General features: G+C 35.6%; 2 protein-coding genes across 4 annotated transcripts in view; one reads left to right on the forward strand and one right to left on the reverse strand.

The window, feature by feature from the left end:
- The window catches only part of LOC111432377 (bifunctional protein FolD 1, mitochondrial-like), a 5,510-nt gene extending 4,774 nt beyond the window's left edge, over nucleotides 1-736 (forward strand). For both annotated transcript variants that reach the window (XM_023069230.1, XM_023069231.1), the window contains exon 6: nucleotides 398-736. In XM_023069230.1, coding sequence (XP_022924998.1) covers nucleotides 398-568 — 171 coding nt within the window. In that variant the 3' untranslated portion in view covers nucleotides 569-736. The remainder of the gene's footprint in view (nucleotides 1-397) is intronic.
- A 109-nt stretch (nucleotides 737-845) lies between these two features.
- LOC111432376 lies at nucleotides 846-10,572 on the reverse strand. 2 transcript variants are annotated; one of them, XM_023069226.1, is made up of 15 exons: nucleotides 10,157-10,572; nucleotides 9,506-9,633; nucleotides 9,290-9,422; nucleotides 7,157-7,313; nucleotides 6,988-7,066; nucleotides 6,232-6,272; nucleotides 5,970-6,086; nucleotides 5,743-5,820; nucleotides 4,445-4,489; nucleotides 3,727-3,778; nucleotides 2,949-3,023; nucleotides 1,589-1,636; nucleotides 1,443-1,478; nucleotides 1,195-1,269; nucleotides 846-1,104 (listed from the first exon to the last, which is right to left on the reverse strand). In XM_023069226.1, exons 1-15 carry the CDS (start codon nucleotides 10,314-10,316, stop codon nucleotides 1,033-1,035), a joined length of 1,296 nt encoding a protein of 431 aa, XP_022924994.1. In that variant the 5' UTR covers nucleotides 10,317-10,572; the 3' UTR covers nucleotides 846-1,032. The 2 variants fall into 2 exon arrangements, with proteins under 2 accessions (XP_022924994.1, XP_022924995.1); XM_023069227.1 differs by lacking the exon at nucleotides 5,970-6,086.
- Between the last annotated feature and the right edge of the window lie 1,901 nt (nucleotides 10,573-12,473).

Here is a 12,473-nt window from a genome sequence, read left to right on the forward strand (position 1 = left end):
AAAAAAAAAAAAAAAAAAAAAAAAAAAAAAAAAAAAAAAAAAAAAAAACTTCTTAACATATGAATTCTTTGTGTGAACTTTTAATAAAGAAACTGAATGTCTAATTGAAATCACAACTAATCATAACAAATAGAACAGTTTTCTTTTACTAACAATGGATTTCAACAATCGAAGTACAATGAACTGTTCGAATTATTGTTCGATGATTAGTTTCAAGTCCTATCTAATTCGTTTAGCCCCGGGCCTGATTTTTAAGGATAGAATAATGTATCAATTAGTTAATTATTCAAATTTCAATTCATTTTTCAGAATTTGTAGTTATTTTTTAAAAAACTTTGATCTTTGTTACAGCTTTCTTCAAAAATATTATTTCACAGTATAACTCTGCAATGCCCAGGATCCTAGCAGTGAGCATGGGTACCGACTAATAGGAGATGTTTGCTACGAAGAGGCATCAAGGGTGGCATCTGCTATTACGCCAGTTCCCGGTGGAGTCGGACCGATGACGGTTGCTATGCTATTACTCAACACACTGGAATCTGCTAAGCGAACGTATAGTTTTACCTAAACCTTATGTTATTCCTGCATTATGGCACTCTTCTGCAGTTTTGGTTTCCTTTGATGCGGTTCGATGTTCATAAACGACCATCTTTGAACTGTATTTTGTTGTACGAAGAACATGACGGGAACAAGTCTGGTTTCCATGCTCATTCCATATGTCTGAATTTGCACTTGAGAGAGAGATCACAATCCCGTTCCAAACGAACCACTTTTAATGAAGGATAAAAAGTGCTTTTCATCAACTAGAGAAGGATTAGAAGCACTTTTGATGCTATTATCATGTAACTAAATGGCATATTTCCTTAATTACAGCAATTCCTTTCACTGGTTGGTTGCATTGTTTACAAGATTTAGTCCACGTGCGAACAAACAAACACAAACTTCGAGACGAAGATACTATAAAAACAATGAATGTATGTTACAATCTAAAAAACGTTGTCTACAATGGAGTGAAGTGACTGCTCGAGACACTTAATCTTCTTCTGCAGCAGTTTGCAATGGCTCTACCACAGGAGGTATGCAATCGACCTTATAGCGCACAACCTAGCACGGTGAGAAATCAACTGTTAATCCATTCAAAGTCGTTTTCGATTCAATGAAGCTTCAAGGCAACTGGAAGAAAGAGATGGTTACCTTCTTAAAAAAGGTTGAATATGTATTGTCCCAAATCAGCTTGTAGTCCCCAGCAATGCAAGTGCAGAAGTTTCCCTAATGACATTTCCCACCAATTTATGTTAGTAATTTCGACGCTTAATAAACCGCACGTAGCCTATTGCCAATTCGAGTAAAGCTCAGTGGACAAGACTCCAATAACCATCTCAAAGATTGATATATGTTCAATTCTCAACCTCACATCAACTGTATGTTAACATAAAACTCACCTGATCAGACTCGTAACGTTTGTGTGGCAATATCAACTGCAAGAAAAACAGTACGAAACCCATGAAAAGCAGAACCAAAGCTGATCAAATTAAATAATCAGAAAAATGAAAAACTAGGAACTTTCCTAGGAAGAAAATCAACTTACAGTCTTTCCCCCACCAGGGCTTTCACACTCCACACTGAATCCAATGTCCTGAGCAAGCATAAAGTGCAACTCCATTTCAATAAGAACGTATGATCATATGATCGTTCAACCAAAATGACTATATGATGGCGTAAACCAGCCACGTTAAAGAACATAAATCTGGCGGATCTGAACTAAAATTGCATATATTTATACAATGTATAGCTTTCTAGAAACTCGTCGTTTTGTTATATTCTTAATTGTTCATAAGCACAAAATGGCCAAAGGGGAAGGCGAGCATATAAATATCTATGTATCTATATCTAATTATCTATACATCAATATTACAAACAAAGCTTTCATTGAGGAAAAGAAATAAAAAAATATAAGCCAACTCTAACAGCCCAAGCCCACCGCTAGCACATATTGTCCTTTTTAGACTTTTCCTTTTAGGCTTCCCCTCAAGATTTTCTAAAATGCATCTGGTAAGGAGAGATTCCCACACTTACAAAGAATGCTTTGTTCCCTTCTCCAACTGATGTTGGATCTCACAATCTATCCCCCTTTGAGACCCAGTGTTCTCGTTGGCACTCATCCCCTTCTCTAATCGATGTGGGATCTCACACCAACACTTGCCAAAAAAAAAAAAAAAAGATCTACAAAAGTAACAGCTCAAAAAGAGCCAAACAAGGACTGGGCCTAATGAGCTAGGGAGGGGCTCCAATCCAAGAGAACTTTGGGGAGTTAATTTAATGAATAGTTGCAAAAGAAAATCCAATAGCATTTGCAATTTATAGAACTTTAGATACGATGGATTGATTATTGTTGAGGACTTCGATTTAAAAGGTATTCCTCAATAGAGACAAACCATGATGAAAATTGAAAAGGAAAAGAGATGAAGGATCGCCTAATTGATACTCTTAGTACTAACAAGTTTCGCCTAGCCTCCCATTCTCCAAAATAGATAGATATTCGTTAATTAAAGATTCATTCCTCATCCAAGTGCTCCACTAATAACCCAAGCTTTTCTTTCAGATAACCTTATCTAGAAGACCCAATCCATATTATAGTAAACCTTTCAAAAATCAATCTTAACAATAATCCATCCAAATCAAGCACTTTGTAATTTTCAATAGCTTCATTAGCAATGCGAAACTTGCCAAGAACATAATAACTAGATGAATGCTAGAATGAATTTATGAAGAGAATAAAATTCACTTAATTTTAAACTAGAGGAAAACAAAAATAACTCTGCAACAACATAAATAAGGCTTAACAAATATATCATCAGGATAAAATGAGATGCCTAGAGAGCATTAAGTATGCGACAAAGAAAAGGTACAATCAAGTCAAAAGATGGTTTGGGAATTAGAAGTTGTACCATATTCATCTTGCCTTGAACCAACGAGAAATCCCAGGCAATATATGAATTGAGAGATTCCACACTTAATGAAACCTATAAAATTAATCCATATTTAATATATTTTATACCTTGAACAAAAAAAATATCATCAAAGCAAATGACAGGAAACAAAAAAAAATCACTCAGATGAAAATATATAAAACAGGTTCCAAGACAAAAAATACAAATATATATATATATATATATATATATATATATATATATATGAAGCATCCAACAGAATTTGATATAATATTTTTACAAATTACTGCGAGCTGGGTGATTAAATTGTGTAATGAAACTACACTGCTAATAATTTAGCATTCTTTTCTCAACAACCAACCTAAAGATCAATTAAAAATGAAAAGCAAATCAAGTTCAATGCTAACTAAATAAATATGCATCCATTTCTGTGTATCCAATATGAAGTTTATTAACCAGTGAATTTCTCTACTTAACTTAAAAAAACGTGATGTCATTACAAACTTCTTAACATCTGGACTAGGACAGAATATCATCAATATCAAACAGAGAGTAAAAGATAAGAATAGTGATAAATTAATATCAGAAACCCAAATGACCAAAACTCATAAACTTAAAATACATTCTTCTACGGAACCCTTGACTTCTGGAATGCTTTAAACGACAATTAATAAATTGTTACCTATTTTTCTCAGGGAAAAGAATCCAATACTGATGGAATCGGAAAATAAGAAAAATGTGAGAATAAAAGGAAGATGCTGAAGAAAAAATAAACCTCATAAGTCTTTCCAGCTGGAACACTAATCTCTTTGTAGCTATCACCTTTCCTGTAGAGAGATTGACGGACGGACAGATGATTATAGGGATGGATAAAGGGAGAGCGAAACCAAAAGATCGGTAGAAAGTAAATAAGAACACTTAACTTTTTATCTTCGATTGATTTTATGCAACAATCATATTTTTTAAATAAGGTCAAATTCTGTGTGACAGGTCTCACGCCCGGTGTTAACATTATGGATTAGATTTAGATTGGGAGTAATAAAATATTCTTTAAGGGCATGGAGAGATCAAGGGACGAGGTTTGGTCCTTTTAATGCCTTGTTTTGGACGTCATGTGTCCGAAAGCTTCTGTAATTATTCGTTAAGTTTCCTATTCTCTTAGACGGGAGCCATTTCCTGGGCCATTAGGTGAGGTCCCCTTTGGCTCCTTTTGGGCTGCAGTTTTTTCATTGTTGGATCATGTTTCTCAGCCCTTGTTAATCCTCTTGTGTTCTTTCTTCTTTGTTTAATATATTTTCATCAATCGATGAAATATTAATAAATCCAAATGTTCCATGGTCAGTGTTAAAATTGTTGGTGGAAAGGATGAGAGTTGAGCTTTAGTCAGCAATAAGCAAAGAAGCCTTTCCATTTGGGCCTCAATGGTGGAAGATTCAAAAGCATCCTTTTCTAGAAGAAAACTATTGATATATACACATAAAAATGTCAATTACCTCACATCTGCTGGAATAAAGAATGGAGCATTGTTGAAAACCTCGCTGAAAAATGAGGACCAAAAATCAATAAAAAATGGAGATACTGACAACCAAAACTACAATATACAATAGCCTAGCTGAGCTTATGTGAAATTATCTTTTTGGAAACAGAAACACATTCTATTGATAAATGACAGAAACACTAATCAAGACACACCTTTTTAATTCTCTCTTTAGGATAAAAGAGCCCTCGAATAGCTATTACTATGAAAAAGACAGCCAAAAGGACCAATAAACAATAGGACCGACAACCATTACGATTTACAAATGAGCCTCCCAGCTAAAGTCAATCGCATTGCAAGAGTAATTAGGACGGATAAAAAACATAATTCTTTGCAAAATCACATTTTTCGAACCAATACAGCTTTTCCTTCAAATTTTAGCCCACTTGAATTCCAGTAGAATATATTATGTCATCATACATTGTGAACAATACATCCTCTTTTATCCATTTATTCAAGAATTAACCTTTGACATACAAACAACCAAGACATACCACTATACCCAACACCCCTGTTGAGGATTATTGGGAGAGTCCCACGTTGGTTAATTTAGGGAATGATCATGGGTTTATAAGTGGGGAATACTATCTCCATTGGTATGAGGCTTTTTGGGGAAGCCCAAAGCAAAGCCATGAGAGCTTATGCTCAAAGTGGACAATATCATACCATTGTGGAGAGTCGTGATTCCTAACATGGTATCAGAGCCATACCCTAAACTTAACCATGTCAATAGAATCCTCAAATATCGAACAAAGAATTGTGAGCCTCGAAGATGTAGTCAAAAGTGACTAAAGTGTCTCGAACAAAGAGTGTACTTTGTTCCAGGACTCCAGAGAAAGGAGTCGAGCCTCAATTAAGGGGAGGATTGTTGAGGATTATTTGGAGAGTCCCACATTGGTTAATTTAGGGAATGATCATGCGTTTATAAGTAGGGAATACTATCTCCATTAGTATGAGGCCTTTTGGGGAAGCCCAAAGCAAAGCCATGAGAGCTTATACTCAAAGTGGACAATATCATACCATTGTGGAGAATCGTGATTCCTAACAACCCCCCCAAAAGAAATATTCAATTATATAATTTCAATATATTTATGCTTTCATAGAGAAATTAACGTTTAAAGCAACTGATGGAAAGTTTCAAATCAATAATCGATGAAAACTATCCATGAGATGCAACCCATTGTGGGCCTTCAAAGTATCCAAAAGGACTAAACGTAGTGAGGAAGCTAAATATGCTGGAGACAGTAATACTACCGAATGAAGACGAGGAACCTCTCAAGCTCAGAGGCATACACATCAACGGCTTGTTCCAAAATAGCAAGATGATCCCTTCTGCTCAATAACCACAAGAAACCATCAAAGCAAAAAACAGAACCAGAGTGTTCGTTCCCTCAACAGGAAAAAGAAACAATAAGTTACCCCTTACATAAAAATGCTACAATTTAAGGAACAACTGTAACATGAAAAGAAGGATTTCATACAGTTTCCTAGCATCAAAGCGTCTCCATGATAATGAAATAAAGAGTCGAATAAGGCGGACCATTGTTGTAAGCTTATACAAAGGTGGTCCATAGCGTTGTCGTTGTTCTTCCATTGGCCTGTTGATTTTCATACATTATCCTAAAGTGTAGTATGTTGAAAAGCTCAACAACTCTTAATTGAAAAGGCAAGGATGGGACTGCTTTAAACAAGTTATTTATAATAATTGAATTTAAATAGATAAATCTTAGACAAAGAAGTTACCCATCATCATCATTTATTTTCTGAATGAATTCTAGCAATACCTGCATTAGAAAGTGAAGAGATTACAGACCATGACATACGGTGAAGCTCCCAACCTAACTAAGATTTTTCCAGAACTCTCTTTTGCCTCTATATGAATAAATTCTCCTGTTTTGCTAGTTAGTTACATCTGACATTCGCTCTTTCTCTTTCACCCTCATGTTCAACCCCCCAACCCACCCACCCACACACACAAACCTTGATAGGAAACAATATATATTAACAATGAAAAACTTCAAAAAAAAGAGTAGACAACCTCAAAATACCCAAGGAGCTTACATAAAAGTGCTTTGCTCGGTAGAAATTAGTAAACGAAGGTAATTACGAAAATCTTAGTACATAATTTCATTTTGTAGCTAAAATATTAGCAGTTAGCACACTCCAAAAAGATATTATCCTCTACAAAACAGTCTTGGAGACAGGTGGGTAGAATTTTAAGTCTGGAATTACTCTAAGGTTTAAAATGATTTTCAGATCCTTCCATTCTTATTTCGGTTTTTTCTTTTCAAGTCGTCACCGTTTCTACAGTGTTTGGGTTTTCTTTGATCTTTTGCAGATGGTAGTGGTGGGGTAGTTATAGTTGTTGGCCAGGGAGCTTTTCTACTGAAAGGCGGAAGAGTAATTCTCTCATTACTTTCTTTGTTAACAAACGTGGTAGTTATAGTTGTTGGCCAGGGAGCAAAATAGATGTATGAACAGTTGACTGAGAATTTGTACCTCTGGAACTCCAACCAAATACTTCACGAGGGTTTTGTAGACACCTGTTGCAGAACCCAGCTGTGCTAACTGTCTCCTCCTGAAATAGTAATCAATAACTACGACCTTCATTATAAAGCCACCTACAACCTCAGCCAGAATGAAGGAAATTAAATCAAACAAAAGGTACCTCTCCATCTGTTGTTTCCATAAAAGGGCATATCGATCACGTATGCTTCCTCCAGAATTAACCAAAGCATCAACCTCTGCTTGCTTATTCCTCTCTGATCGCTCTCTTTGCTGACGAATTATTGTTCCTCGAAAATCTTGAGGCATGTAGGTCATTACTGCAAATATATTTTTCTTTATAAGAAACAATTAAGTATATCAATTTCTGAAGAATACAATAAGAAAATTACAAAAAAAAAGTGCAAAAAAGTGTAAGAAAAGGAAACCAACACAAATCAGAACAGCCATCCAAGAACCCCAGAAAAATCTACGGTTACACCCCATTGAAAGCCCAAAAACAAAGAAGGAACGTCAAAACCTCAAAAGCCAAAGGTGCACTAAACAATACTTCAGATCTTTTGCACCCCAAAACCATGAATAAAATTCGAATACGTTTTTGAAGTATTGGTTGAAACAAATGAAAATCTAACTGCGAACAGGAAAACCTTCACCAAATTACCCCAATCATAATTCTCAAAGAAATTGTAGAGAGAAACAAAAATTCAAAACAACTCCCCAAAAGCCATTTTAACAAAAAAAAAATCTTTTTGTTGGAGGGTTTTACAACAATTGGAGAAGACTCTAGGCTACAGAAAGGGTAAAAACAAGGGAACTTTCTCAAGTACATCTATATTGAACATGATCTTTGGCGGACAAAAGCACATAATGATGATAAATTGTCCAAAAATTAGAAAATTAAAGTTGCAAAATAAGATTGGACCTTTAGTTTAAATAAGAAACAAAATAATTCATGTGTGAGAAGGTGAGTGCACATCAAAGTATCTAGGAGTTACAAAAACAACCTCTGATTAATCATCAAAATAGAAAGGTTATAATAACAAAACAGTTAAATTTAAGGCACCAAAAAGAGGATTAAAAATAACATCTCATATTCAATATAGACTTCTCCTTTCCTTGAAATTTTTTCTCTGTTACTCTGCAACAAGTGTTCCAAAGTATAACACAACTGCATTTACACCAACCAAGTTTTCCAAAATAAAGCACAATTGGAGAAGTTTTTGTGATTTCTTTAGATAGGCTTCTCCCTTTAGTACCATTTCATTTAATGAATGAAATTTTTTCCTATCCACAATTAAGTGCTCTGAGGTAAGGCACAAATGCATCAACCAGGAAACCTTATAGTTAATTTTAGACCTCTGAATAGTCGAGCCTTGAATCACAAGTCTTGAGGGTGTTTAGGAAAATCCAGCGGTAAGCTAAAGACATCCAACAACTTGGACCATGAAGCCCCATAAACAAGCAAGATCTAGATAGATTGGCTGCTTTTTTCCCGATTACATCTGTAAAGACAATCCCAATTTCCATGCTAGCAAGAGGATTTCTGATCTGAAATTTATTAATATTATTCAGAAATCCTAGAGCTAGCGACTGTAAGAAAACTATACACTTCATAAGAACCTTGAGACTGCACGGACACTTAATGAGGTGAGAGGATTGGTTTCCCTAGAGTTAACCAAGAAAAGCGAAATTTAACAATGGACATAGCCGCAACTGTCCAGCTTCCAAACTCAAGCTTTTGGGATCTCAAGGATATTGGGTAAAAGTGAAACAGAGGGCTATAATTTCCCTTTTGGCTTCTAGATAGCCCACTATACAAAGAGCTCCCCAAGAATAGTCCACTATCCATTTTTCTATCAAACCAGATGGATATCCCTTCTTTTATTTCTTTTATACCCATGGGTGTCCAAGCAAGCTTGTGTGTACCTCAATCATTCTCATAGTACAACCACCATACCCTAATCTATTTGGTTGCTATTTGCTAAGGTAATTAATAGGATACTTAAATCCTAGATGCTACCATGGCTTGAACCCAATTGGATATCCTTTTTAATATCTCCTTTAGTGTTGGTTACAAATTCTTTATTCTTCTCCTCTTGTTCAGTTTCTTGTAATACAACAGTTCCTTATTGGTCAGAAAAAAATAGAAAAATCAACAATCTCCAACCAAACTACATCGTTTCATAATAACAATACATATCAAAAAAATCAACCAAATGATAGGTGAAACGTTATAGACAAGATACGCTTTCAAAAGGACTTCCTCTTGAATAATGAATGATGTATGAAAAGTAACCTGTGTTGAACACGTGCTCAGAATTTTTAGATTGGAAATCCACCAACACTTTTAAGGTATTCTTCAATTTTTCTTCTAGCTTTCCTAGAATATTAGCAAGTTCAGACTCGCCAGTTGCAGACTCCTTCTGGACCTGCAATGTAAACATATAAATAAGTTATGATACAACAACGCTAGGACTTATGTACATAAGCATCTTTGGCGCACAAATCTTACCTCTTGAGGCCAACGAGATTTTTCAAGCAGAAACAGGATTTCTTCCACGTTCTCCCGATTCTTCCACATATTCTCATCAATTTTATGAGGAGGAGGATGATTTGCTTCATCAAGAAGGGTGCTTTCCTCTGAAATGAGGATGATCCCCACAAGAAAAACACCAAAACTAGTAATTAAAATGAAGTGGTTAACAGCGAACACTCGTCCAATATGATGATCATTGTTAAAGAGTAAACAAGAAGGTGAAAACAATTGAACTGGTCACGAAATAGATCTAGATATAATTTTGTATTATAACCAACTTCAGTGACATAATGACTGCGTACACAATAATAAAATTAAATTTCAATTATCTTTTCATATCGTTTCTTTAAATAGTTGATCAAAAACATAATTTTCAAGTCGTAATCCACAAGAGCCCAACTTGAATGGTGGAGATCATGAGACGAGCATAGACTAAATAAACTTCTAAAAGCATAACAAGCCAAACACATGCGAGAACTGCAAATAAACTCTAAAATCACATTAAGGAACAAAGCAGGAGCAGAGATCTAAAAGAGAACAAGCTCAGCTTCAAACCATCAGCAACCAGCGAGATCGTGCCCTAACCTACAAACAAAAATGCATTAAGATACAAGTCAATGGCGAAACCTGGAGTAGGCGGTAGTTCATCAAGCAAAATGTTCGCCAAGGCGAGCATCTCAGTTGAGAGGCGAGAGATATCGTCAGATAGAGGCGTAAATGGGTACTTTTCATAGTAGGAAGCCAGGAAATGCCTGGTTATTGGCACCAGACCCTCCATGGAAGCCATTTCCGCCGTTAACTTGGCTCTCTTCTCCGATTCAAAATCTCAGTTGAAGTTTTCCCTGCTGAAAATTCCTCCTCCGATTGTTTGCAGCGGAAGAAGATGCGTTTGCGTATCGTTGAAGCAAATTAGCACACCGGAAAACTTCCACCGTCGAAGGAATTCTCCCAGTAGCTCTTCTGGTAGCCTTTGATCGTCAAAAGAGTCGTAGAGCAACAAGAAGACGGCTCTACTCCGCTACAAAACTGCTCTTTCATCAATCCACCGTCATCAATCGACTATTTTTATATCATCTTATCGACATGTCGTTTACTTTTTCCCCTTTTTTTCGTATGTTTTTCTATTTACAAATTATTTCAACTCCATTATTAAAAAAAAAATTAAAAATCCTTAAAAAAACCATGCATGGCAATGCGATTCTACCGCACTTACTCTCACCCTTAAATAAGTCAACTAATTAGAATTTGGGTCGTCTTTGGCACGGGCAACGTGTTCAAGCCTCTTATCCCATTTCTCATAATACATTTGTGAGATCCCGTATCAGTTGAAGAGGAGAACAAAACGTTTCTTATAAGAGTATGGAAACCTCTTCCTAATAGATGTATTTTAAAGATTGTGAGGCTGACGGCGATATGTAACGGACCAAAACGGACAATATCTACTAGCGGTGGGCTTAGGTTGTTTATAAATGGTATCAAAGTTAAGCACCGAGTTGTGTGTGCCAACGAAGACGCTGGCCTCGTAGGGAGTGGATTGTGAAATCCCACATTGGTTGGAGAGAGAACGAAACATGAGTGTGGAAACTTAGCTCTAGTAGTCACATTTTAAAAACGTGAGGCTAAATTTATTAACAGTGGGCTTGGACTATTACAATATTTTTAAAATCAGGACACCGGACGAGCCATATTTGTGGCAAGAGATTATTGTGGACGAGTTTTTCTTTCTTTCAGTTAATGATATCAAAAGAAAATTTATTGCCCCGGATTTGATCCAATTGATTCCCCCGTGCACTATTTGAAACCACTCTCCTCGACTCTATTTGCTAAGTCGGCTTTGATTGCTATTTTTTGTTCAGTAGTACCATTTTGAACCATTTCACAATCGTTTCTCATGTACTTAAGGCTAGAGAAGGTCAATATCGCTACTATTTTGGATAACTTATATGTGCATGTGCATAAAATCGTGTCTAGATAAGTACTATGCATCCAAACCCACCCATGAATGATATTTGTACCTAAGGTTACGTACATGATTTTAGGTCTCATCGAGTATGAAACAATATTTGCACGTGTTCTTTATTTTCGACCCTTCTGGGTCTAGTAGTGGAGTCACTTACTCAGTATTTAGAATCAATATAATTCACTCCAACCTCGATCAATGTGACGTTTTAGCCCAAATGTCATTTGTCTCAATCTAACCCGTTTTGTCCCTAAGTCTCCTCAACCCCTCTAAGCTTACTCTGTATTCCAAATTTACTTATAACGTTTCTATTACAGTAAAACGAAATTAGTAATTTAACAAAATCGTGACGATAAATTTATAAATATCGAAATTTTCAAATAATTATTTAAAATTTAAAATTATTTACGTGTGGATCACCACTTTAGATCTAAACCTTACTGCGACTAAATTAAAATTAAGTTGAAACTATTTGGGCCAAATTATGATTAAACATCGAGATTGCATCAATCATTTTTAATTGTATGAAACTATTTTTAAAAAAATATTACAAGTTTCCTATAACTGTTCGAGCCCACCGCTAATAGATATTGTCCGCTTTGACCAATTACACATTGTCGTCAGCCTCGCAGTTTTAAAACATGTCTATTATGGAGAGGGTCTAGCCCTACTCCAACTAATGCATCCTATCGTTCGGTGACTACATCTAATTCCATTTGTAACAGCTCAAGCTCACCGCTAACAAATATTGTCCACTTTGACCCGTTACATATCGCCATTATCCTCACGATTTTTAAACGCGTATGTAAGGAGAGGTTTCCACACCATTAAACAAACAGGGGATATAGCTCACATGCATGCAAGAGTACGGAGTTTGATACCCCACATCTCTACTCTGTTTTATATATATATATATTAGAAATTTAAAGAAATTATTAAAAATTTAATAGTTTAAATTAAAATTTGAGAATATTTTAATTAATT

This window comes from Cucurbita moschata, unplaced genomic scaffold (assembly GCF_002738365.1).
Source record: "Cucurbita moschata cultivar Rifu unplaced genomic scaffold, Cmos_1.0 Cmo_Scf00038, whole genome shotgun sequence".
NCBI lineage: Eukaryota > Viridiplantae > Streptophyta > Magnoliopsida > Cucurbitales > Cucurbitaceae > Cucurbita > Cucurbita moschata.

What these genes read in the sequence shown, in the direction of transcription:
- LOC111432376 (XM_023069226.1), bottom strand. Translation starts at nt 10,316, where the DNA reads ATGGCTTCCATGGAGGGTCTGGTGCCAATAACCAGGCATTTCCTGGCT. An exon ending in ATTTGGTTGGAGTTCCAGAG is followed by an intron (nt 6,273 to 6,987) that starts GTACAAATTCTC and finishes TTTCTAATGCAG; the next exon opens with GTATTGCTAGAATTCATTCA. An exon ending in AACGTTACGAGTCTGATCAG is followed by an intron (nt 1,270 to 1,442) that starts GTGAGTTTTATG and finishes AAATGTCATTAG; the next exon opens with GGAAACTTCTGCACTTGCAT.